Source organism: Anas platyrhynchos, chromosome 1 (assembly GCF_047663525.1).
Source record: "Anas platyrhynchos isolate ZD024472 breed Pekin duck chromosome 1, IASCAAS_PekinDuck_T2T, whole genome shotgun sequence".
In the NCBI taxonomy this organism is placed as follows: domain Eukaryota; kingdom Metazoa; phylum Chordata; class Aves; order Anseriformes; family Anatidae; genus Anas; species Anas platyrhynchos.
This window is the reverse complement of record NC_092587.1, coordinates 98,321,951-98,346,500: the sequence shown is the minus strand read 5'-3', so window position 1 is coordinate 98,346,500 and position 24,550 is coordinate 98,321,951. Positions and strand designations below refer to the sequence as shown.

Genomic DNA, 24,550 nt, shown 5'->3' with positions numbered 1-24,550 from the left:
ATGCATCTCCCTTTGAATTTAAAACCTTTCTAAATTATTTAGTACTACATACCGCAGACTCTGATTAAATTTTGCACAGAGTAGTGAGATTGTTTCCCAGGTAGGTCATCACTCAGTTCAGTTTACTACTCAGAATTTCTTTCGTTCTCAGTCAAAACACAGCAAGGGCCATCCATCATTATCAGTTTGTCCTTTAATTTTTCTGTCAGCCTTTGTCAAGCTTGAAACAAAGCCTTTACATTTTTATCAACTACAGCCAGTGTTGTCTGAATTGTGCTCAGTCATTTCAGAATATTAGTTGTGTTTTCGCCAAACAAGTCGAATATTTTCAATAGGTCAGATCTATCTTTCACGTAAGCCTGTTAAACCAAACAGAACCATTTCTCATTTCTTTGGAAATGGAGAGTAAAAATGCTTAGGGCCAAATCTGCAGTGAGAGTAAATTGTCCAGTCTCCCTACACTTAAATGGATGAATGTCGTCTGCCACAATAAGAAGAATGCAGCATCAGTTCAAGAAAGAAGGAGAGGAAAGCACAAAATTATGGTCGGGCAGTGCTTGCCAGTGTTTTTCAGCTGATCTTGCACAATGCTATTCTGCTACTTGTAAACAGACTAGATATGTGCCTGTTCTAAAGAGCAGCCTCCCAAAAGAGCCAAGCACTACATGCTCCTCTTTTTAGCATCCACAATCAGCCATCAGCTAACCTGCTGTCTGCCTTCACCTTGCCACTGCTAGTGCAGTTTAAAGGCATGCTAACATGCAATAGTGGCCCTTGAAACATGCAGGTAAAACCTTCCCCATACTTTTTTATGCATCCACTGTACTGTGACACTACTTCAGGTCTTAAAAGAGAGAGTCCTCTTAGTATTTGCAGCTCTTCTGAAACCCTGCTTGTGCTGCTAGATAGAGGTTAGAAGCCTCTCTCTTTCACTGAAAATCTAGATCAGGTCTTATATATAACCGTAGGGAAATTCATGTAAAAGAGTTTTGACTAAAGTCAGTAAGTCCTCTCTATGTAACATCTAACCCGTTTTCAATTTCCAGAAGCTATTATGGAAACAATCAGTTCTTGGTGAATCACTAGTATTTCAGAGGTAGTAAGGTGATGAAATGAATACCAGGTTAAGTACATTACTGAATTTTTGGCTGAATATCTTCCACCAGAAGTTCATTTCAGTAGTGAGACTTGAAACCTAACAGTGACAATTATTACTTGACTTCTAGATCTCTAAGTATGGCTTTTCTATGTTTGGTTCCACATCTGCAAAATATGGCTATTTTCTGCTTCACAGGAGGCTAAGGGTTAATACTTTAGTATTATGGAAACAGTGATCAGGTCCATTAATTTAGGTATGACTACCTGAATTAAAAAGTTCCACTTTGCATGGTCTCTTGATCATAATTACCTTCAGTATTTAGGGGTGTGGGAGTCAAAACAAAAATTTGGTTTTGGCTGAACGTTTTGTACAACCAGATTCAGAAACTGCAAGGCCAGAAAATAGAATGAAGTATCTCTGCAACATGCATTTATTATGCAGAAACCTGCCAGTCCGTGCTATTAAGGTACTTCTTTGCGGAGGGCTCAAGAATTGGTCAAATCTGTATAATATCTTTGATAGTGTTTCTCTCAAAAACTGTTAAAGAGGAAGCTGTGATTAACGTGTCTGCCTCACTAGTAGCCTGATAGGTGTACCCCAAAGTGAAAGCAGTGACAGAAAGTCCTACAGAACTAGCAACAGTCAAATTATAATTCCCTCTTCTGGCATGTAAATGAAACAGCATACCCTCTTTAGAATACTGGATGAGATTAATGTGCCTTAAACAGAAGCCTGTGCAGTTGAGTATCAATCAGTTTATATTTGCAATGTGTCTGATTATGGGAGCTACCAACCCCACTCACCTCCTACATGTCCAATAAATGAGGATAGAATGAGGGGCACTGCATCTTCTTTTTCTTTATTTTGAAGTCCATGATTTGCGTTCTGTCATTAAAAAAAATAATAATTATCAAGACTGGTAGGGTTTTTGCAAGAACCTGTAGATCTTCCTAGAAAAAATGAGGAGCCTTTCTGTCAGGGAAACTCAGTAGGACTGGTGGGCCCAAATATTCAAGTCTTTTGAATGTGGGACTTCGAGTACATTTCAGACTGCTAATCTATATCTAGACTTGGGCTGCCAAAATAGGTTTTAAGGATGAAATATGGTCCAGGAGTTCCAAAACCTGTTGTCTGTAGAGTGGTTAGCTGTTTTGTCACTTCACACATACCTTCCCATAACACACAAACATAATTAAAGAAGAGATTCTATTATGTAGAGCCAAGGCATCCCCAGAATGCAGAGTGAACTTAGATTTCATTGGCCAATGAAAGGCTCATCAGGATGATTCCTGGTTCTTATCTTGTACTTCAGTTACTTCAGAGCAAGTAATGGTAATGCTATGAGCAAAGCAGACCAACTACAGTCATTTGCATGGTGAATTTCTCCTTACTCTAGTACGAAAGAAACAAAGCCAGTCCTAGTCCTCGTATTTATGTTTCCTTTGAGAACGTGTTTTTCTCTGAGGCTTCTGAAAAACTGCTGCATTGATGTTTGGCATTACAGTTAGTGATTCTGATAAGGAAACTAATTTCTGCATAAGTTTTCATTGTTCTCGATGTGATCAGAAAAGATGAACCTACGTATCTGTATTAAAACACTTATCTCCTAGTCCTTGTTAATCAGTCTCAGTTTCCTATGTGGGCTTTCTTTTAATATAAGAATTCTTGCTGGAAATACTTCAGCCAGAAGAGAAACCAGAAAACAATGAGCTTCTAAACTCACCAGTGATTCGTTTATGACAGTGTTTTGCACACTGAGTAGACAATGTGCTCTTAGAACAAAACACTGCCGTAAAACCATAGCTGTCTTTTCCAGTTGCAGCTGAATTGCCTTTGCATAGTCTTAAGTAAATGACATATTTAAGAAAGGTAACCAAGAGAACCATAAGTCATGTTAATTATTTTTTTATGTACAAGACTTATTTGTAAAGCTTTTCCAATAAACAAGGCTTTGCTTTCCTTATGAAGGAGGTAGGGATTTTTTTTTTTCCTGTTAGATTTCATTTTTACCAGATACCTATCTAAGAAGGAGTTTCCCATTATGAGAAATAATTGCATAGATCAGTACATATGGCATGTATCTTTTTAACATTAATGTAATTCTAATGCTTGTTAAACTCAGTGGTGTTAAATTATTGTGGTACTTGCATCCAGGTAATGTTTCAGGTTTTTTCCTGATGATTAATGTAGTTATGCTGGCTTTTTTGAAAAGCCTGGTTTAATTTTTCTGGTTTGAGAATATTTTATATTGTAAGCCAGATGTAAATGTCAGTGTACAGCAGATGAAAGAGAGATCTCATGCAGATCATGATCTGATGGTTTCCAAAGTGGGAAAACCCACAGGTATAGGTTCTGGAGAGAATAGTGCTGGTGTTCATCAACACCAGAGGAGTACAGGACACAGTAGGTGACCCATAGGTATTTACAGAGAAGGAGACTTTTTAAGTATCAAAGCAATCTGTCATCCATCATGAAAATAAGGCAAACATTTTAATTTGAAGTCTTAAGAGTGTAATTATACCATGCTGAACTCAAGGGCCCTGTCTCTAAAATGTCTTCTGTTGAGCCCAATATTGTAAAGAGCTGAGCTGCTTTAGCTTCCATTGATTTTAGTCAGAATTGATGGTACTCAGAGACCAATTGCATTTCCTTCCACAGCAAGAGAAGATAGATCATGGGTCAGATTTTTGCTCCTTTATTGCATTGAATAGCACCCTTCAGAAATGTTTTTACTGAAATCAGTGTGGAATGGCTTACTCATGAACAACTGATGAGAAACTAGTCCTTTCCTTTTAAAGCTGTGGTATAAATAATCTGAAAAACGTCAGATGCTTTTTACTTCCTCACAGAAGTGCTTTTCTGTAGTTCTCTTCAGGGCTTTTGTTTGTTTGTTCTTTAAAACCTGCAATCACCTTATAAGCAAAGTGATACTGGTCTTTATTGCTTCTGGCAGTGTAATCAAAGTATTTTCAATCTGTACATCTGGTTATGTTCTGCTCTGTACTGGAATGTTTTGCAACAGAGATTGTTGGTTCCTCTGCAAGGAAGTGGCAACTTTAAGCTTGGCATACCTGCACTTGATAAGAAGCTGAAGGGTTTTGTAGCATACTCTTCATCAGGGCTTTGCATCTTTTCTGATTTGTACATTTACTAACAACAATATTATTGGCCTTTCTGATTTTTCAGTTCTAAGGTATATATTAATGATAACCTGTAAGTATTAAGGATGATTGCAAGATGACTTTGCTTGATAATTAGGGTAAAGATTTTGAAATATACTCTGCTCTGGATCTTAGCAGACAACTGTGTCTTAAACGAATGTGTGGGAAGAAGAAAAGCAATCCGGAAAAAGCAGCTCTTATAGTTAGTAGCATTTTCTCCCCTTTTTCCTTCCATTGAGTCTGTCTGAAAGTGGGTGTTTTTAACATACAGCCATTTCTCGTTAACATGTGTGTGTTTATTTTAGCATGATGGTGTTGTTTTTTCATCTCCCACTCTGACACAGCATGTTTCATCTGTATATGGTTTCTACTATATGAGACATTTAAAATGGCTCAGTGAAGAAATGGATTCTTGTCACTTAAACATTCACTCTCCAGATCTGTGGAAACTCAGTCATTTTAACAGTGTTTTAAATTCTGTATGCTAGCAGATTGACTATAAAAATTGAGAGTGATATAATGTCAAGAATTTAAAGGTACGCTGTTGTACCGGTAATAATTTATGTTAATCATGTTTTAATTTAGTCATTTTCAACATACTTGTATTTACAAATTAAACCGCTATTATGGTTCTCCTTTGTTTGCATGATATGATTTTATTTTATATTTTTTTTCCACTCACCAGATGTTTTCAACACTTTGCTTCCCACTACTGTCATCCCCTCCCTTACCACTGCAACAGTCACAACCACTGTAGCCTTAACAACCAGCACAACCACATCAGCAACAGCCAACAGCACCAGAGGTACAGTATGCTTCTTTGTTATGGCCTGAAAAACACGTTATAAATAGGAAATTATAGGTTTGATTTTCTTTTTTTTTTTTTTTTTTTTAAAGTTTCTTTAAAGTTTAAAGTTTTCTTTTAAATTTTCTTTTTTTTTTTTTTTGAGTTCAGTATACATTTAACAGAATAATCCACATGATGGTACATGGTTAAGAAAGATTTCATATGACCTTGAATATTTTCATAGCTCTAGCGGTATGTATGTGAACTTTGACAGGATGCTTAAATTATTTGTATACATTTGCATTTAATTTTTTTAAGGTTAGTAAATTAACTTTAATGTAAAATGCAAGCAAGCTATTTTTAAATAAACATGACCTTTTAAGACTGGTTATTTTGGGTGCTAATGTTTAAAACAAGATAAGTGTCTTGGCATTGGAATTACTGTTGATGAAATCCTGCCTGGTAACAAAGAGACATCACATTTTAGTCTTATTAGTTTTTTATAATTTAAGGTATTCCTAACTTAGGGGTGTCTTTTTCTTACTGTAACTACAGTAAATGAGCTGAAATTTCTCTATACTGATTTGCTAGAATTGTTGTTGGTGTTTTTTTTGTTTTTGTGTGTGTGTGTGTTTCTAGTATTGCTTTTCTTTGTTATGAGCAAAATATAAAGCTTAATTTTACTGTCATATTTAATGACTAATAAATAGTGCATGTGTGTTTGCAAGGTTTCACAGGTAATCATAATCTGGGTAAGGAATAGTTAGTAATCTTTCACAGTGTATGAAATGGGAGAAGGTTCCTATGTGGCCTGTTGATGGCTTTTGTTGTACAAGGAGAGAGGAAATAATACTCAGTTATCACAACACAATATTCATATGATGAGTTACAATTATCCCAAGAAAGCTGAGACAGTCATGAAATCTTTTCTTTCTGGAAGTACTGCTAAGAATCAGTTGTAGTGACCTGCCTAACTTGCAAGAATAAGCTGAGCTAAATGCAAGTCCATTGTATAAAGATTGTGATGGTATCAGATCACCCAGCTTCTTCCTCCATAGGGCATTGGTATTTTAATATTGTGGCCTTCATGTAATAAACTGACATCAAACATGAAATTACATTTTTAAGCTTTAATATTAGAGTGTGAAAATATGTTTTAGCAAAAAGGAAAAAGAATACTGTAACAGTTCTTTCTTCAAGGAAAAAAAAATAAATAAAGGAGAGATCATGGAAGACAGCCCAATGCTCCAATGGTTGAATAGTAACAAGAGGAGTATGTTTTGAAAAGGAACAGAGAGGTAGGGATGAGCATGCTTTTATAGAGAGTATTTTGAGTGAAGCAGCAAAAGCTTCTCAGCTTTCTGAGGGCATTTCTCTGGAAGGACGAAGTGCTTGGTGTGTTCCATGTTAGTTGTCTTTAATTGTTTTCTTCCTGTTGTTAGATGATCGTGACTATCCTATATCTCTGATATGATTGTATATTTAGCGTACCACTGTTATTAAAATATTCTGTTGCCTCCTAAGTGTCGGTTAGTACCTCATTTTCCATTACTCTTAAGTGTTCATTTTTACTACCTAATCACTGGCATTAAGAGGAAGAGCTGGGAAAGAGGACGCTCTTCTAAGCTTCAGCTCTATTACACATTAGAAAGTATGTTATTTGATGCTACAGTAGCAAAGAGATACTACTTATGAGAGAGTAAAAGAGCAAGGAAATCTGGGTGAAAGTGATCAATCAGTAAAAGATCAGAGCTCACTTTTTCTGGAAAAAGAAGGGAATGCAGCAAAATGACTGAGAAGATGAGGCTGTTTCAAACCCTTTCAAGGAAGTGGTAGATAAAGTCTCTTGGCCAGAAAATCTAAAGAACCTAGGAAGTGAGGAAAGCTGTTTCTGGAACAGTTTGTATTGGAAATAGAAAATAAATAAAAAAATGAGTCTACCCCAAAGCAGAGGAAAAATAGGACATACAGTAGACTAGTGAAGTACTGTCTAACAATTTAAGAAATCAAAAACCACAAAAATATGAAAACAGAAGAGAGAATTACTGTAAGTATAAGTTACAGTGTAAGACAATCACAGAAAAACAGGAGTAAATTCAGAAACAAGATGCAAAACTAACTGCAACAAGCAAGGTATGAGAAATGAAACAGCAAAAGGGTATAAAAATACATTAGATGAAAGACAAAAATAAAGAAATTCAGTGATCCTATTCGTGAATGATTAGGACAAAGCAGAAGTAATTTGTGTTTTATCCAAGCAATGGATGACAACTTGAGTGCTGTTTTTAATAGGGGTGTTGCACTGGAAGATGACCACAGATAGAGACAGACCAAAGAACAAGAACAGAAGGTTTAAAAATATAATCTGTAAGGAAGCTGAAGGCACCAGTTTGTTTGGTTTTGCTCCCCCCACCCCAAAAAAAAAAAAAAAAGTCAATAGGACTGTGATGAGCAGTTGTTTTTCGAGCTCAATGGGGAAAATAAATCCACTGAATTAGTGGCAAAAGCATTTAATGGGGAAACTTTCGAAATGTACAGGAAGCAGTGACGCAGTGTAGCTATCAAAATTTTAGGATTTCGTTCATTAGAGTTGATTTCTTTCAATGTATTTGATTGCCATGGCAGAGGGAAATGGGCAAGATGCTCTCCTGTCTGTCTTGGACTCATTAATAAATAATCATAAACCTACAGTGAATGTTGTAAGGGCTGTGTTCTGCCATTTCTCTTCATCCTGAAATGCTAGACTGAACCTCATCTAGATTGGCAAAGCACCTACACAGCTGAAATACAGGTTGCATAAGAACCAACCTGGAGAGGATCACATTTTCAGTAGTATCTTCTTCTGGCTGAGCAAGAATTACTATGTAAACATATTTTCCTTTGGCACTTCTGCTTCTTAGTCAGTCAGAGTTCTGACTTGAAGGAGTGCATAAAGTCATGAAGTTGATACACTATTCATATATTTTCATTCTACGGACCAAATTATCTTTTTATATATATTTATTGTGCTTTCCAGGTAGGTTGGAAGCAGCATTTTTCCTTCTTGTAGTCTATTGGTTCTTGTTTGATCATTCCTTAAAGAAGAAGTTTGCTCCACGTCATAGGGTAGTACATGCTAGATAATTGTATCTTTGAACAGGATTTCTAACACATGAGATTCTTTCCACTGGATTTGCAACAGCTGACATAATATTCCTGCTGAGAATATTTCACTAGTACTATCATAGATACTTTTGAATGACCTTAGGTAAATTTTACAGGATGTTCCTCTATTCTACAAGACCCTTACACAGTCCACCTTGAGGATATGTTACTGCACATCAGTCACGGGAAATGCCATTATAGGAATATAATACAGGGTTTAAAGAGCCCAGAGTCTGTAGATCTAAGGCCTTTTACATTATGTTAACTGCACCTCTTCATTACTAAAAGCCTGAATTAATGGGGGGGCGGATGAAATCATCAGTTATTTCTGGAACAGTGTGACCCATCTCTGTCTTAATCTGCACGGAGTTTAGTAAACAGCATGAAAAAAAGCTACTGACCCAGTTGAATAATAACATGGTGATTCATAAACATCCTCTTTTGTCAAACTTTTCACTTTCTGAGACAAACATATGCTTGATTTTGTACTCAGTCCTTCAGGAATTAATTATTCTTTTACTGGTACATTACCAACTAACTCAGAAGTCTAAACACAGTTTGAAGTCAGACGAAAGTATTGTTTTTTATATATTTGTCAAGGGTATCTTAAAGCCTAATAAGAATGCAAAGAAATGTACGACAAAATGAGAATAAAATGTATCAGAAGAAAAGATTCTAGGGGACTAAAGAAGGAATAATTATATGAGTAGTTTCCCTTCTATCAGGTCTATGTTACATTATCTGTGAAAACTGTGCGTAGATCCATACTATTGTTCCTTTTTTATGACTGGGAAGAGGCACAAAAAGACTGTGGATTTGCCCATAGTAGGGGAAAGGGGATCCCTCTCTTGGGGAGATCCTTTGTTAGTATAAAGTTAATTTAGATGGACCTCCTTCAAAGTCCTATAGGTGAAGAGAGACTTGTAGGTAGTGTAGGAAAAGTCACCTCAACTCAGAATAACTCTTCATGTTTCTGGATTTGCAGAAGAGAAAAGCTTGTGCTCGTAGTATTTAAACATACAAATGTACACAAAACCCTCTCTAGGCTGCAGTGATTAACACAATGTTAATCCTTCCCTCAACTGTTTGTTTGTTTGTTTGTTTATTTTCATTTTAAACCCTTTCATAGCAATGTAAAAAAAAAAAAAAAAAAAAAAAAAGATGATGAAAACTGGGTAATTCTGACTTCTTTTTATTGAAGACTGAAGTCTCACAACTCCCTATCACCACGACCCACATACAAATAGGTATAAAAGTAACACTGCAAGATCATTCCAAAGTCAAAAGATAGATCCATTCAGTTCTATTGTATGTATCTGTCTGAGTCAGTCCCAGCTGACTCACTTGTATGATGACTGTGCCAGAATGTTCACAGCTTTATATAGCAATGCCTAAAAACATCTCCAAAAGTCATTGCACATAAGAGATATGAGGTTACTCCCAGGCAGCTGCACTACAAAGTCCAAGAGTTTGTTTAACAGTCAGGGTATCCAGATAGTGAATGAATACACACATTCATTTAAAAAAAATAAAATAAAATCTCTGCTCTATTATAATTCTCTTTGATTTTATTGTTCTGGGCTCTGGGGTAAAAGAAAGATTTCTTAGAAGAGATACAGAGAACTAAATTTAGAAGACTTTACAATGGATTAAGGAAAGATTTGAAGGTATGATCATTTTGATAAATTATTATAAATTCAAAGTATGAATATTTCCACTTAATAGCATGCATTTCAACAATCTTAGCTAGAAAATTACCTTCTTTTTGTTCCATTTTTGGAATTTACATAAGAAAAAAAATAAAGAGCAATCTGATTATGGGTAGTTAAAATGCAGGAATTATTTGGGCAATACTTCTATTTCTCAGTTTGGTTCATATCATAAGAATGTTAAGCATTACCAGTTTTTTTCTTGTAACTTCATTTTTCTTTTGTGTCATCTGATTAAGGTCACTTGGTACTTTGAGGTACTGACAGAGAGAGAAACAACAAAGTCAGGAAAATATTCAGAATATGTGAGGGACAAGGGAAACAAGGATAAAGTTATAACAAGTACAGTTGCTTATACTTGCATTCAGCTCTGCTAATAAAACGATTGTTGTCTAATGTTAAAAGCAGTATTGTATGACAGCATGCTAAAAGCTAGTTGTTTTATATACTACTTATAGCTGTAGCAGTAGCATAAAAAATAATTTTGTCTGTTTTCACTCAAACCAGATAAGAAAAGTACAACTTTCCAGTTTTTTATTTCTTCCTTCTCATCTTCCCTTCTCTTATAATTATCTTTTACTAACTCATGCAACTTCTAGACTTCCCAATAGACCAAAAAAAAAAGAAAAAAAAAAAGATACAAAGCAGGAGTTTTTCCCCATCAGACTTTTAAATAAGCCTTTAGTTCCCCTCTTTCAAGAACTGTTACCTCTTGATCTTATAATGACTTCATTAATTACTTTTATTTTTTATTTTGCTCATTGCCCAGCTGTTTAGAAGGGATGCTAGTAAAGCATGGTAAACCTAAGTTAGACCATGATGAAAGTCCAAATCTGTTTTACAGCCCTCTCTACCTAAGTCTCAAAACTTTCGGAGCTTTCTCTGGTCAGAACTAATATCTGTTACCCAGAAAAAACATCAAGCTACAGGTGATCAGTAGCTGGGAAACCTTCCCAAACAAGCATCTCCTACCAGATGACAGAGTGACCAGGAACAGAAAGTGCCCTTTCATTCCTTTCCACTATTATGGCCAAAGTAGAGGAGACTAGGGACAGAAATGGTACCCAATCTCCTGAGGTTCACTACTGGCCGACAGGTGCAGATGGGAGATGCAGGAGTATAACATCGTCTGCATCCTTTTCATTGCTTTTCATTGGCAGGCATTTGCCTCCTTGGAAAAATCCTATGCTTCCATGCAACAGGGATGACAAACCCTGGAGAACCCCAAAGCAGGTATCTAATGTACCTAGAGAGCAAGAGGACAAAATTTGAGAGAAGTTGGTTTTGGATTATGGTTGTTTCACGCTTGACGGTTAGCTGAACTCAATCACACTGTTCTTTCACTCCTCAAGAGAACAGAGGGAGAAAATATGATGAAAAAAGGCTCACAGGTTGAGATATGGACAGGGAGATCCTTCACTAATTACTGTCATGGGCAAAGCAGACTCAGCATAGGGAGATTAATGTAATTTATTGCCTATTGCTAGTAACAGACTAAAGCAGTGAGAAAACAAAAGCAAACTAAAAATACCTTCCTCCCCATCTACACTCTTCTACCTCTTCTCCCAAAGAGGCACAGGGGAACAAAGAATGAGGGTTGGGGTCAGCTGATGATAGTCCATTGCTGCTGCTCCTTTGTGGTCGCTCCCTGCCCGTGCTCCATGTGGGGTCCCTCCCATGGGATGCCATCCTTCCCAAACTGATCATATATGGGCTTTCCACAGGCATCAGCTCTTCAAGAGCTGCTTCAATATGGGTCCATCCTTAAGGAACATACTCCTCCAACATGGGTCCCATACAGGCAGCAGCTCCCACCAGATCACCTGCTCTCATGTGGGCTTCTTTCTATGGGCCTAGAGTCTGCTGTACTGGGTGCTCTTCCACAGGCTGCAGCATGGAGATCTGCTCCATGTGGGATCCATGGGCTGCAGGGGGACAGCCTGCTCCTCCAGGGGCCTCTCCACAGGCCACAGGGGAACTGCTGCTGCATGCCTGGAGCACCTCCTGCCCTCCTGCTGCACTCACCTTGGGGGCTGCAGGGCTGATTCTCTCACATTTCTCCATTTTCTCTCCCAGCTGCTGTCATGCAGATTTATTTTTTTTTCCCCTTCCTTAACTCTGCTCCTCCAGAGACCCAACCAGAGTCACTCCCAGACTCAGCTCTGGCCAGCGGCAGTTCCCTTTTGGAGCTGGCTGGAGCTGGCTGTGATCTGACATGGGGCAGCTGCTGGGCTCTGCTCAAAGAGGCCACCTCTGCTGCCAAAACCTTGGCACGTAAACCCAATACAAGGATCGAACAGTTGAACATATTATATCAAAATATGCCTTTTGTAGTGAGATTCAAGCCTGATGTTTATGGAAGTATAAAGAAATTAGAACCAAAAGGGAAAAAAAAAATGATTAGACAGTCCTGTGCTCCTCTCTTCTGTGGTACTTGATGGGTACAAAAGAACTGCCCTATGTGATGGAAAATACAAGACACTTTTGCCCAACATGAGCTAGGAAGATGAATTCTTGCAAGTTGTCTGTTTCTTCATAGATTCCCAAGCGTTTCTCCCAACTCCTTCAGTATATGCAGCTCACTTGGTTTCACTTGCTGTTTAAGTTGTGTGATTCTTACTAGTTTCTAGAGTTTCTGGAAAGAGAAAAAAAGAAATAGATTAAAATAGGTACAAGAAAAATAGCTCTATAATGTTGATGCTTAAGTCTGTTCTGCCAGCTTTTTACCAAGAAAATCATCTGTCATGTACCTGTGCAGTTGTCACGTGCGTCTGTGCCTTCTCTGGGTCCTCGTGAATTGAACAGGACTTGCAATTTTTAAAGCTTCTAAAGTATATTTTCAACAGGCTAGTAGTCCACAGTGCCAATTTTAGGGGACACAGATTGGTTGTCCCCTTGCCTAAACAACATTTAATTAGTGTTTCATCCTGCTAGCCAAACCTAGTGTTACAATTAATACTGTGAATTCTCAAGGCTCACAAAATTGGGATCGACAAAGGCGATTGTAGCACCTGTTCTAATTCAAAGTACTCTTTGTTTTTTGGGTTTGATAGATATGCAGCCAGTAAAAGCCTTTTTCTTAAAAGCCACTTTTATGGTATTAGATGCAGTCTAATATGGTATTAGGTGCAGTCGATCGTGTACACAGATTTGATATATAAAATAAAATAAAAATCAGGAGTCCTCAGGTGTTCCTGTTACACTTTAGCTTCATGGTACAAGGTATCTCCACGTACCAACCAAACATTTAAAAATATATATATATAAATATATTACTTTGCTGGTTAGATTCCTATAGATTTCTAAGTATATCCACTGAGAATTAAAATAATGACAAAACAGTACATGCTCATATGTGTGGTGATTTTAGAACAAGCACATTAGCTTCAAGCCAGTAACTGTACAAAAATGACATGAAAATAATTTTTCTTTTTAGAAAAATGTTAGGAATTTTGGATATTGCATCCACAGAAGATATCTTCTTATGGCTCACAGAAGACAGGACAATGGGATAGTGAGTAGCCTAGGTTTGTAGTTTTGAAATGAAGGACCTTTTCATGCAGTATGAAACTAAATATGAACCTCCATTATCACTGCACACTAAAAAATGGAAATATCCTGTTGTCTATATTATGAACAGACAAAAAGCAAAAACAAGTGTTTCTGTGTGGAGTTCCCTGTTCTCAAATAATGTTAAAAGAGTCTTTACAGCTGTAGTATCAACTGAAGAGTAATCTTGTGGTCAACATGCACTGCACTAAAGCATTCTAGCCACCAATGAAAATTATGGCAACATGATCCGCATCATACTAGTTACCTTGATTGCCATGAAATATATTTGTTCTCTTTTATTTTGTTTTTCCATTTTTGTATCTTGCACAAGCTAAAGCAAAAATATCTGGAATTTAGAGAATTGTAGTTTTCTATGCTTAACAGTTATCATGATAAAAGATGAAGGTTAGTGCCATGTTATTTGGTCATGTTATTCACGAAATGAGCCCATTGCATTCCAGCACAAATAAAGATAGATTTCATACTGTTAATACTTTGCCACGTAAATGAACATTATAAACATGAAATGTAAATTACAAACAGTCACAGTGAAGACATGAGGGAAAGGAAATATCACAATATTCTATATTAACAACCTGCTCTTTGTGTCTGGAACAAATATTTCTAGTGCTAACAAATCCATCCAGCTGTCAGCTTGCTGTAATGAAGTATGCAACTTTAAAAGTACACAGCGATTTCTAGCCTTGATGGATTATCACTTAACCCAAAATGCAACAGTGTACAGATAAGTATCACAATTGGTTGATGGTCTGATAAAGATTCCATTATATAGCTGAGCTCCTAAGAGGCTTCAGCAATGCGACAGAAATTCAACCATTCCCAACCTGAGCTCTGATCGCGCTGTTTTTTTTTCCTACTCCATATGAATTATGCAGTCTAACAGTCTCTATTGTAAGCTAACAGTGCTAGAGAATTTCCAAATTAAGAGTCCCTCGTGTTGGAAGCATGCTCACTCTCTGTAAGGAGAATCCTTGGCTCAGAATTCATCCTGAGACTTCACCTCAGGTGCCACCAACAGCAGGGGCTTGGCACTGGTTCCGCCCAACTTCCCTGTGCAGCAAGGAGGCACACACAAAACTACATGGAAAGGGCTGAAGGCATCAGTATCAGCATAAAACATAACGTTCAAGACCAAGTATACCAAAAACTGCAACTGTACTGACCATTTCTATCTGAGCTCTGAGAGCTGATCTCAGTTGCAACATTTCCTACATTTATGAATATGTAGACATTTTCAGTAGTCAGATGTAAAGGAGGCAGGAAACTTAAATTATTCATGGTAACTTCATACTCTAGCAGAGCTTGTGACTTCTCATACACCAGTGATCTTGTTGCTTCCAAAATAATTCAAATTTTTTAAAGATATTTTTACCTCATACCCACTGCTCTAAGAAACAGAATTCCATTGATTTCAAGTGACTTTTGGCATGAAATATTTACAGTTCTACAAGCAGTTTGACTTGCAAATTGGTTAAATGAGTTTATTTTGCTTAGTTGACAGGTAGTCTTGAGATTTGGAGCAGATTTGTGAAGAATTTCTTCTACAGGAGAACAGACTATAGTATCCTTTCTTGTATGTAATACCCTACATATACAGGAGCTCATTAATTTTCAGTGGGACTATGTGCACTTTCATGTGTTATTCATAGATCATAATCTGTGATCTACTGAGTCCAGGGGGAGCCACTAGATCAGTCAACTTAAATTCTTCTATAGATTCCACTGATATTTATAATGAGGACCAGAAACCTTTATTTTGTAAAACAATGTCCACCAGAACATTTCTGGACTTAGTTTAAGACCTAAAGAACTGGAGAATCCACAATTTCCCTTGGTGTTTTTCTTCAGCAGTCAGCTACCCTCATTGTTATAAAATTAAGATTTCTTTCTCTGACAAATTTTCCTGATGTTACCAGCCATACATTGGTTCTTGTTAAACTTTTATTCGATAAAATGTCTTCTCATTCCATACATTTTCTCCTCTCAGAATTGAATGTTTATTGTAGAAAAGACCCACAAATATGCTTCAAAATTTGTTTATAAAAATTGTCTTTGTGATCGTTAGGAGCTTATTAAAACTTCTATTTGATTTGGTTTGTTGTAAAGACATCTATGCTTTCAAGCATATCTTCAGTGATGAATTTTAAGAGAAGTATAGCACATTCCTTTTAACAGGGAGAAAGATTAGTCAAATAGTTTCTGATGAATGTGTTTAATTGTTTCTCCGTTTATAGCAAAGCACATGGCTAACAGTTTTAGATGTACTTTTTTTTTTTTTTTTTTATGGAGAGATTTACAGGGTACATAAAGACAGTACCAGCAAAACATGAGGTCTGTTGTTCTGAAGTTACTGTGTAAGGCAAATTTTGGTATAGTCTGTGCTGTGAGAATACTAATGAAATGCTTAACTAATAGAAGCTAAAGTGTACAACTAGGCATCATTGCAGTTAACAGGACGGGCAACTAAAGGAAATGTTCCAGTGTCATATACAATGTAAAAAAAAAAAAAAAAAGACTGAAACTGTGCAGACAAGGTCTAAAAATGAGGAAAGGGAGGAAAAACAGAGAAAAAATACTTCTTGTTTCAAATTTATTGCTAACACCTTTAATAACAAATGCACGTCGTTCTCACTAACCAGTGAACTAAAGTCATCAACTGTGCCTTTGAAGCTGAAAAGATTACTCTCTCTGCCCTTGCTTTCTCTGACACTCCACTTGAAACACAGTTAATAACTTCCAGTGTGAGCCTCACAAAATACAGAATTGATACTAATTATATTAAGTTTGTTGGATGAAAGATGACCTTGGTGAAACTGGAAGCTACAGCATTCCTCAGAACAATAAAATAAAGGTAAAATCTACACAGAATGACTTTGGAGATGATTTAATCTGACCTATTAATTTTCTTCCTATAAAATTATGTCAGACTGTGCACCTCAGTTGTTTGTTTTTTTGTGTTTTTTTTTTTTTTTAATCTAAAATGGATTTATGAGTCCATAATAAATTTGATGATTTACCTGATTTTTAAACCATCAGCATAAAAGCCTGCACAAAGTGAAGTTATTCAAATAGTGAATACAAAAGAGGGTATTCTTGAAGGTAATATTTTAACAATGTTTAGAACACCAAAATCAAATGTCTAACCATCCCTTTTTGTGGCATTAGTTGTCTGTTCTGTATTGCCTTTGGAGTCCACACCATACGGAAAACTGAGCATGGTGGCAGCCAGTGAGGTTGGATTGTGTGTATGAAGTATACAAGTGTATACAGCACTGAAATGGCTGAGTTGCAACACACCAAAGAAGTGTTCACAGGACAGGATGCTAAGGATATGTGGTTGCATGTCTCCAGGAGGCCACTGTGTGAAAACACTGAAGGGCAAGTCTTGCTGTAACACTGCTGGAGCTGGTAGTGGTTCATGTTTTTTAGCTGAACTGTGCTTCAGATAGTAGGGTTAAAATGTATTTCTTTGTTACAACTGAGAGAGAGAGATTAGAAATACATAGAGAATATTGCTATAGTTCTATTACTTTAAGACAAAAATCTTTGTAGGCTAGTGTGTTACTGCAGTGTGTCTGTCAGATCAGGTGCAAAAAAGCAGAGTCAATTAAGCCTAAATGAAAAAGGCAACAACAACAAAAAATTACTATCAATGTTTTAAAAGACTAGATGAAAACACGTCCTATAGGAAAGAAGCAAAAGGGAAGTCTGGTTTGAAGGATACAGTATTGTAAATGGCTGCACCTAATCACAGCTCAGTTCATTTTTTATTTTTTTTTCATTATAAAAATTGAGAGAGAGACAGAATTACAAACTCATCTACTCTGAGAAATACAGGGTGGAAAACCTTATTCAATAACACTTGACTCACTGTTTGGCGGAGTATAAAAGACTGAACGGGAAAGCACAAATGGAAGTGACTGAAAAAATGAAATTCAGAACCAACACAAGGAAGTACTTTTCACTCAAAGAGAAATACAATTTTTCAATAGCCTACTGAGCCAAGTTTGGAATTGGAGGCGCTGAGGTCATTAAAGAAGAAGGGAGATACTATTCTGGAGGAACTGTGTTAACCAAGATGACTTGCAAAGGGCTGAATGGCCTTTTCCTTTTCCCCAAATTTATGTTCTTTTTGAAAAACTTTGATTACAAGTCATCCTGCTGTGATTTAGATAGTATGAATTTGAAAAGAATGTATCAAATCCTTTCAATCAAGATGCTTGGGTTTCTTTCCAGCCTGAATTCTTGTAAGCCTATAATAGAAAACCATCAGTCAAGGGAAAAAAGTATCAGGAGTAGCAATTTACGTTAATGTACAATTTCCTTTTCCAGCATAAAGGGTAAGAGACAAGGATCCAGGGCAACAAAGGCCAGAATATAAATCTTTATGCGAATATGTTATGTTAAAAAAAAAAAAAATAAATCCCCAAGACTGACAATTTAAGGAAGCCATTTTATTTATTTTATATACGTCTTTTCTCGTGGTTAACAAGTTTCTAAAATATACACATCAGGTCATGAACTGCATTCAGCACCCTTCAGAGAAGAGACAACTTTGATTTTAATGAATTCAAAGTGCCCTATCAGTCTTTAGCATTGACTTTGGGATATGTCCCTGGACGTACTTGATAGTAGCCAGCTTTTATGACTATTTTAATTTGTTAAAGAAAGTGATCAGATAGGGTTAATATATAATGCCTTTCCACTTTATTTTTTTATTATTTTTTTTTTCTTTCCCCTGGGTGTAGTATTAAGTAGAGACCAAAGAGACACCTTTCTAATTAGGCTTGAATTTTCCTCAGTTATTGTCTCCACTGTCCCCGGTCTGGATTGCATTCTTGAGCACATTTTTAGACTCTTTCACACAATTCCTGCTACCAATCCTGGTCTGGATTGCATTCTTGAGCACATTTTTAGACTCTTTCACACAATTCCTGCTACCAATCCTGTTCATGTTTATCCACCACAGTGCAATTTTGGTAGTCAGTGCTGGGGTGCAATTGTATTGTGTCAGATTATCTTCTGTGTTTTTTTGTTTGTTTTTTTATTTTTTTTTAGATCAGCTACACCTTTTACAAAACAATAGGGGCTCTGGGTTATTTGAGCTTCTAAGGGTTGCTTAATTCCGGAGTCCTATTCTTCCAGTTCATCTCTGAGGCATCAGTTTCTAGTATTTCCAGTCTTAGTAATGTTAAGAGGAAATTAGTCTTTTATTTCAGTCAGGTTGGCTCTCCTCTGCTGCCTGACCTTGTGCCAAGTAATTTGTGAGTGGATTGCCAGTCCCAAATTACTGTCAATTTTGGGACTTTTTTTTTTGTTGTTGTTATTTTAAGTCCTTGTATTATAGTATGACTATGGGAAAGTGTACTAATTGCTTTTGTGTGATCGAAACATACACTCTTTTGCTTCCTGGTGCATTTGAGTGGTGTCCACTAATTCTTACCAAGTCATTTCTGTGTTGGCTACAAATTGCTGCTATGGCACTCAGAGATTTTAGTTTGGATTTTCCATGCAGAATTTGCTTCTCTATGTTTATTATGGAATGTGAGTGAACTGTAGGGTTTTTACATAATTCTAAATCCTTCTCAATCAAATAGACAGTCAGGGAAACAATTCATACACAAAGGAAATTCATAGGGTGTGGTTACTTTCAGCACTATAGTAAAATTGGTTAGTTCTATGCTGTGTAAAGCATCTTGCTCTTGGTATAATTTGTAGTGTTACAGAGAAATTAAGAACATCATGAAAGTTCAAGGGCAGGAAAGTTTTTCTTCCTTTTTTAATAGAAAATGCTCAGCACTTGTGTATACTACTAGAATAAATGATGTTCATAATATGGACAACACATGGTCAGAGTAAAAGGCATTTTCTCATTTGTCTTGTGTAAAAAAAAAAAAAAAAAGCTGAACTGTTAAGCCATCTGTTCTAAAGAATGAGAACATGATGAGCAGACTCTAAAGCTTTGGATGTTAATGCTGCTCAAATACTTTCAGGATTTTTTATTTATTTATTTTTACTGTTGAAAATGTGTCTGAGTTGTTGTATGTTATAGTCTACTAACCCTGTTTATTTCTGTGTCCCAGTTTCTAGTCTTTCTGAAAATCTTTCAAAATACTAGCATAGTAAACCATTTTGTGAAGAATTCTCTGAATTTATGGTGGATATACGGCAGCATTTGAACATAGTACTATATTCAAGCACAAACCTAAATCATATTTTTCGTCTCAATGTAGAAGACAAAGAAACATATATTCAAGAGCTAGCATGTGCTTTAAATAGACACCATATAAAATACCGCATTAGTTCCCTTGGGGTTCATATGATTAGGGTTTTGTAGCATTGCACATATTTTAAACCATTCTCTCTCTTTTGATTTGATGGCTGCAGAATGGTGCTGCTAATCCTTCATGCTTTTACAGACTTCACTGGAGAACCCAGACTAAACTTTTGATGAGTGTTTAAAATCACTGGTGTCTAAAGCTGAACGTGTCTGTCTGTGTCCAAACAGGTGGTTGAGGAAGGCAATAGGACAAAAAAAGCTAGAGAATTGAGAGGAAATGTATGTCTTCATATTTGTGAAAATCATGTGCATAATAACCTCTCCAAGTTCCACATCGTTTATTTGCAGGTGTCCAGTTCAGCCATATATTCCTTTATCACATTTTCTGTTTATATCACACATTCCTTATTAATATTGATTTTATTATTGATTACCCAATTAAAAAAGGATGTAATTTACTCGGGGAAGTATTTTAGATATTCCTGTATTTAAATTGCTCTATTTGTTCAGAGTGTTAGAATTAGCATTAACTTGTCCTTAAGATTTATATCATAGTGGCCACAGTAGATTGTTGTCAATATTCAAATAGCTGCTGTTCAACTATAACTCCCAAACTTCCAGTTGAAATAGATTCCTGGAAAGATTGACATTTTACATTTAATATCACATGTGAAAATCTAGGTCATTTTTAGCTCCAAATAAGGTATAATAAAAAGATTCAAGTGAGTAAAGAATATAGTATTAAAAAACAACAACCCACAAACATTTAGAAGTGTTACCATCATAAGTTTCCTCATCTGTTGCTGGATTTTTTAAATATATGGCTATTTAATGCTTCCAAACAAGTTATTATAATTCTCTTTGTAAGGGTTGGAAGGTGATCATTTATACTGTGTTCAAAAGACTAATGTTGAAAAAGTGCAGTTATTTTAGTCAAATTTGCAGTATTAACAGTATGCTAACTGGAATTCTTCTAGAAAAGGGAAGAATGAGAATGCAGTCAAATGTTCTCAGAGTTAATCTCACTCAGTTCCAAGAGTTGCAAAAATCATCCTTATCAATCCTGAGGTTGAACCAAAACTTAACTTCTAACTTCAGATCCTGGTCAGAAATCAGAGTAGATGATTTATTTTCTTAGTGACTCTACTATATCTCGGAATTTTCAGAGATGATTACCATGAGAATGAATGTTTTCCCTTGTCTGCCATAAGCCTCAGTTCTTTATTTATTTTTTTAATTAATTTTCCATTGCCAATAAAATGATTCTTTCATCACTATCTTATTTTTCAAGATTCATTTTTTTCTCAGTTTTATCCTCTGATATTTCATCAGCATGAACTACTGCCTTTGCATTGCCTGTATCTTGCTGAAAGGTGTGTGTTTAGCTTTGAATGTATATAAAATACAACTAAAATATAAAAATAAATGTACATAGCACTGAAAAAGGTCTTTTCTTGAATTGTGTCAGTAAGTGCCATAAAGTACATGCTGTCCCACTAGCATTTTAGGAATGTGAGCTAATCCTGTCTGTATTCCGCAGCTAGTCGTTCAGCAATCAGAAACAAAAGGCTATATCAGCAGCAGGGCTGTGCTGCATTGGAAGCATTGCTTACATACTTAGTGGTGCAAAAGCATTGGAAAGAACGGGGCCCACAGAAGTAGCAGTGTGTTAATCAGTCTAAACTTTATTGATGGTACCTTTATTTCAGGCTGAAATCTTAAGTTTTCATCAGTTTTACGTGGCATTAAACATACACGTATGTTGCAATTTCATGTTAATGGAATTAGCTTGTGACTACATCATTGCAGAGTGTATTAGTAGCCTAAGTGTCTTCCTGTGATCTGCCATTTGTGTCTTCTGGACACACTTCTTACCCAGGTTGTAGGTGCCATCCCAATCTTGCTTGCACACACACTGGGTGAATGTTATGAGCAATCCCACAGAAATCAGTGAAGCTACACCTGTGTTTGAAGTCTTTGGGAGATCAGGACCATGTTTAACATTAGGGGTAGATTCCTTTCTTTCAGCTTCATTTAAGAAAGTTTATTTGGACTGTTGCAGAGCAGGTGCTGCAACATAATCATGCCCAGATATTCGATTCACTTGATTTTATTTTTTACTTATTCTTTGCATACTGAGACAAAGGGAATATAATTAGATTTTTGGTTTGTTTGTTTGTTTTTCTTGGCACTCAGTCTGTGTTATTGTAGATAAATATTTCTCACGATAAGTTTACAGCGTTTATATTGTTATGCACTTATCAAGCATTTACTCTATTTGCTTATGTTACATAACACTTCATAACTTTGATAACATGCGAATTTTAAGATAAGACCCGATTTCTGTCTGAAGTGTCCACAAAACCCACTTGAAAATAAGAAAAACTAATGGGACTTCAAATTTGTGTTTGTTTTCAGAATGCATATCTGAACATCTGCAGCACCATAGTAGATAATACTAAATATTACTGCCACTAGGCAGCAGTAGTATAGCTCCATTTTTATGTCAGAAATTTAAAATAAATTAAAAACATGTACTCATACATGCTGGACAGTCCCCATTCCCGTTTCACAAATCATTTATGTAGCAAAAGTACATGAAAAAAAAAAAAATACACAATTACCTTTTCAATTCACATAGCTTTTGAAATCACTACTACAAACCAAAAGTTTCATCATTTTCAGTGCAGGAGTATTTATAGGCATCTATCAGACATCCATATTTTCCCTTCACATACAGAAGGGATAATCCCCCCTACCCCTCCTACCTAGTACCCAGTATTTGCAGGCCACTTGCAAAACACCTTGAGAAATTTTAAGAGTGTGAATAACACAAAAGATACACATTTGTTTTCTGAAGTACTAATCATTTCAGTACCAAAACGCAAGTTGTGAGCCATCCTGTGCCATGGATGTAAGTAGGGTGGGTTTCATCCTGTTGAATGGTTTCCTGCACTTTACCTGGGAAAGAAAAGACATGGAGTGCTAAGCAGAGAGAGGAGGAGGAAGAAAGAGCTGGGTGGGATTGTGCAGGGGAGGTGCAATACTCCTTAAGGAGATATGGTAAGCATTGTATCCAGTTCTTTGAAAACACATCAGGATTCAGTGACCAGACAGTGAGGCAAGTAGAATGGGGAAACAGGAGGAGAAAGATAAACAGCAATCATTACCACATCGTTGCATCAATCTGTTGTGCACCTTATGTAGCATGCCTTACAGCGTGCCTTACATGCTTAATGCTGCACTTCTGCATTTGAAATACTGCATGAAGTTATGGTTATCCAGCATCAAAAAGATCTGATAGGAATGAGAAAGAGACAGTGAGAAGGATGACTAGTGTTTTACAATGGTCTCTGTGTTAAGAGAGATTAAAGAGACTAGTGGTCTCCAGCTTGGAAATGAGATAGCAGGAAGAGGAGATGATAGAGGTTCATAAATGAGAAAGGACGTGAAAAAAGTGAATGATGTGAATAGTCACCAATGCAAAAAATTTCTAGACCGTGGAGTCAGAAAATTGGTGGGTGAACAAGGGGAACTTTATGTACTGTATGTTTCATTTGGATATGAAGGAAATTGGAATAGATGGTGTTGCCTTCTGATCTACTACAGCCTATGTTCCTATGTTCTAAGATTTTTCTGCACAGAGAGATAATTGCAAACCTCATATTGATCATCATTTGAATGAACAAAAGTATGCTGATCACAAATCATAGCTTTAGTTATTTTTTAAAATATCTGTTAAATCAAACTAGTTCTATATAACTATTAGGCTATTTGGCTATTCACTAAGATATCCTTTGACTACAAGGCTATTTTTTGTTGGAGAGTAAAGAAAAGTAAATTGGAATATATTCATGTTAAAACCGCAGATAAAAATATTAAAATTTGCAAAATGACTAAATCACAACTGTAATATCTCTCTACCTTACTCCAGTTTATTTAAGATAAATCTTTTACCAGTACATTTTGCTAGTAAAACCTTAGTGGTTTAAAAAACAAGTGAATATATTAATATATTACTATCCACACCAGAGTTTATTTATGACAGCAAACATAGGAAAAATCATTTGATACAATTCTTATGAAATCAGAGTAAGCCAGTGATAATTAAACAAGTCATCAAAACTTTCAAAAACAACGTTATCCCTTTTTCTCATAAACTGACCATTCAGAAATTTTATTGATTTGTGGTAGCCTTAGAAGAGGCTTTCTTTTTTTTTTTTTTTTTTTTCCAAATGAGGTTTAACAAGGAGTAGCAAAGTCTGCTGGATAAACTCTTGAAGCAACACAAGAACATTTTTTGTTTTCCTGCCCTCTGTGGATCTGGTTGTACCTGGAAAATGTGTCTGTGATTTCAGCACATTTTTTGTGGGGAATTTCAAACCAAGAAAAACATTGCTCTCACAGTCTGAGAAAAGGAAAAGCATTTATAGTTTCAATTGAAGTCTGTTTGGCTATAAATTAATAAAGCCAGATTAATTAAGTAGACTATAATGTTAGGATTACTGTTACATAGCTACATTTATCTACCTGTGTAGAATTTAAAGACTAGGACAGGGTTGACTCTGAAGCCTTTTGAAAAACAGCAAATACTGGAACTCTTTGCCACTGAAAATGATTTTTAAAGATGTCATAGTGTGTTTTAATTAGGCCTCAACCCTGAAAACATAAAACCAAATGGGCAACTTATTATGCATGTACTCATATAACATTAAAGTATTGCATGCTTCCCTGAAAGATGTCTTTGAATAAGGTGTTTTACTGTTACAGAAGTTGCATGTTTTTTCCCTCAAATCT

The 24,550-nt window shown here is 36.1% G+C and overlaps 1 protein-coding gene across 4 annotated transcripts in view; it reads left to right on the top strand.

Moving 5' to 3' along the window:
- CADM2 (cell adhesion molecule 2) overlaps window positions 1-24,550 on the top strand; it is a 655,415-nt gene that overhangs the window by 598,894 nt on the left and 31,971 nt on the right. For 3 of the 4 annotated variants that reach the window (XM_038185405.2, XM_038185399.2, XM_038185418.2), the window contains one exon: window positions 4,946-5,065. The exons of the other annotated variant lie outside the window; for it this stretch is intronic. In XM_038185405.2, coding sequence (XP_038041333.1) covers window positions 4,946-5,065 — 120 coding nt within the window. The remainder of the gene's footprint in view (window positions 1-4,945; window positions 5,066-24,550) is intronic. 4 annotated transcript variants of the gene reach the window in all.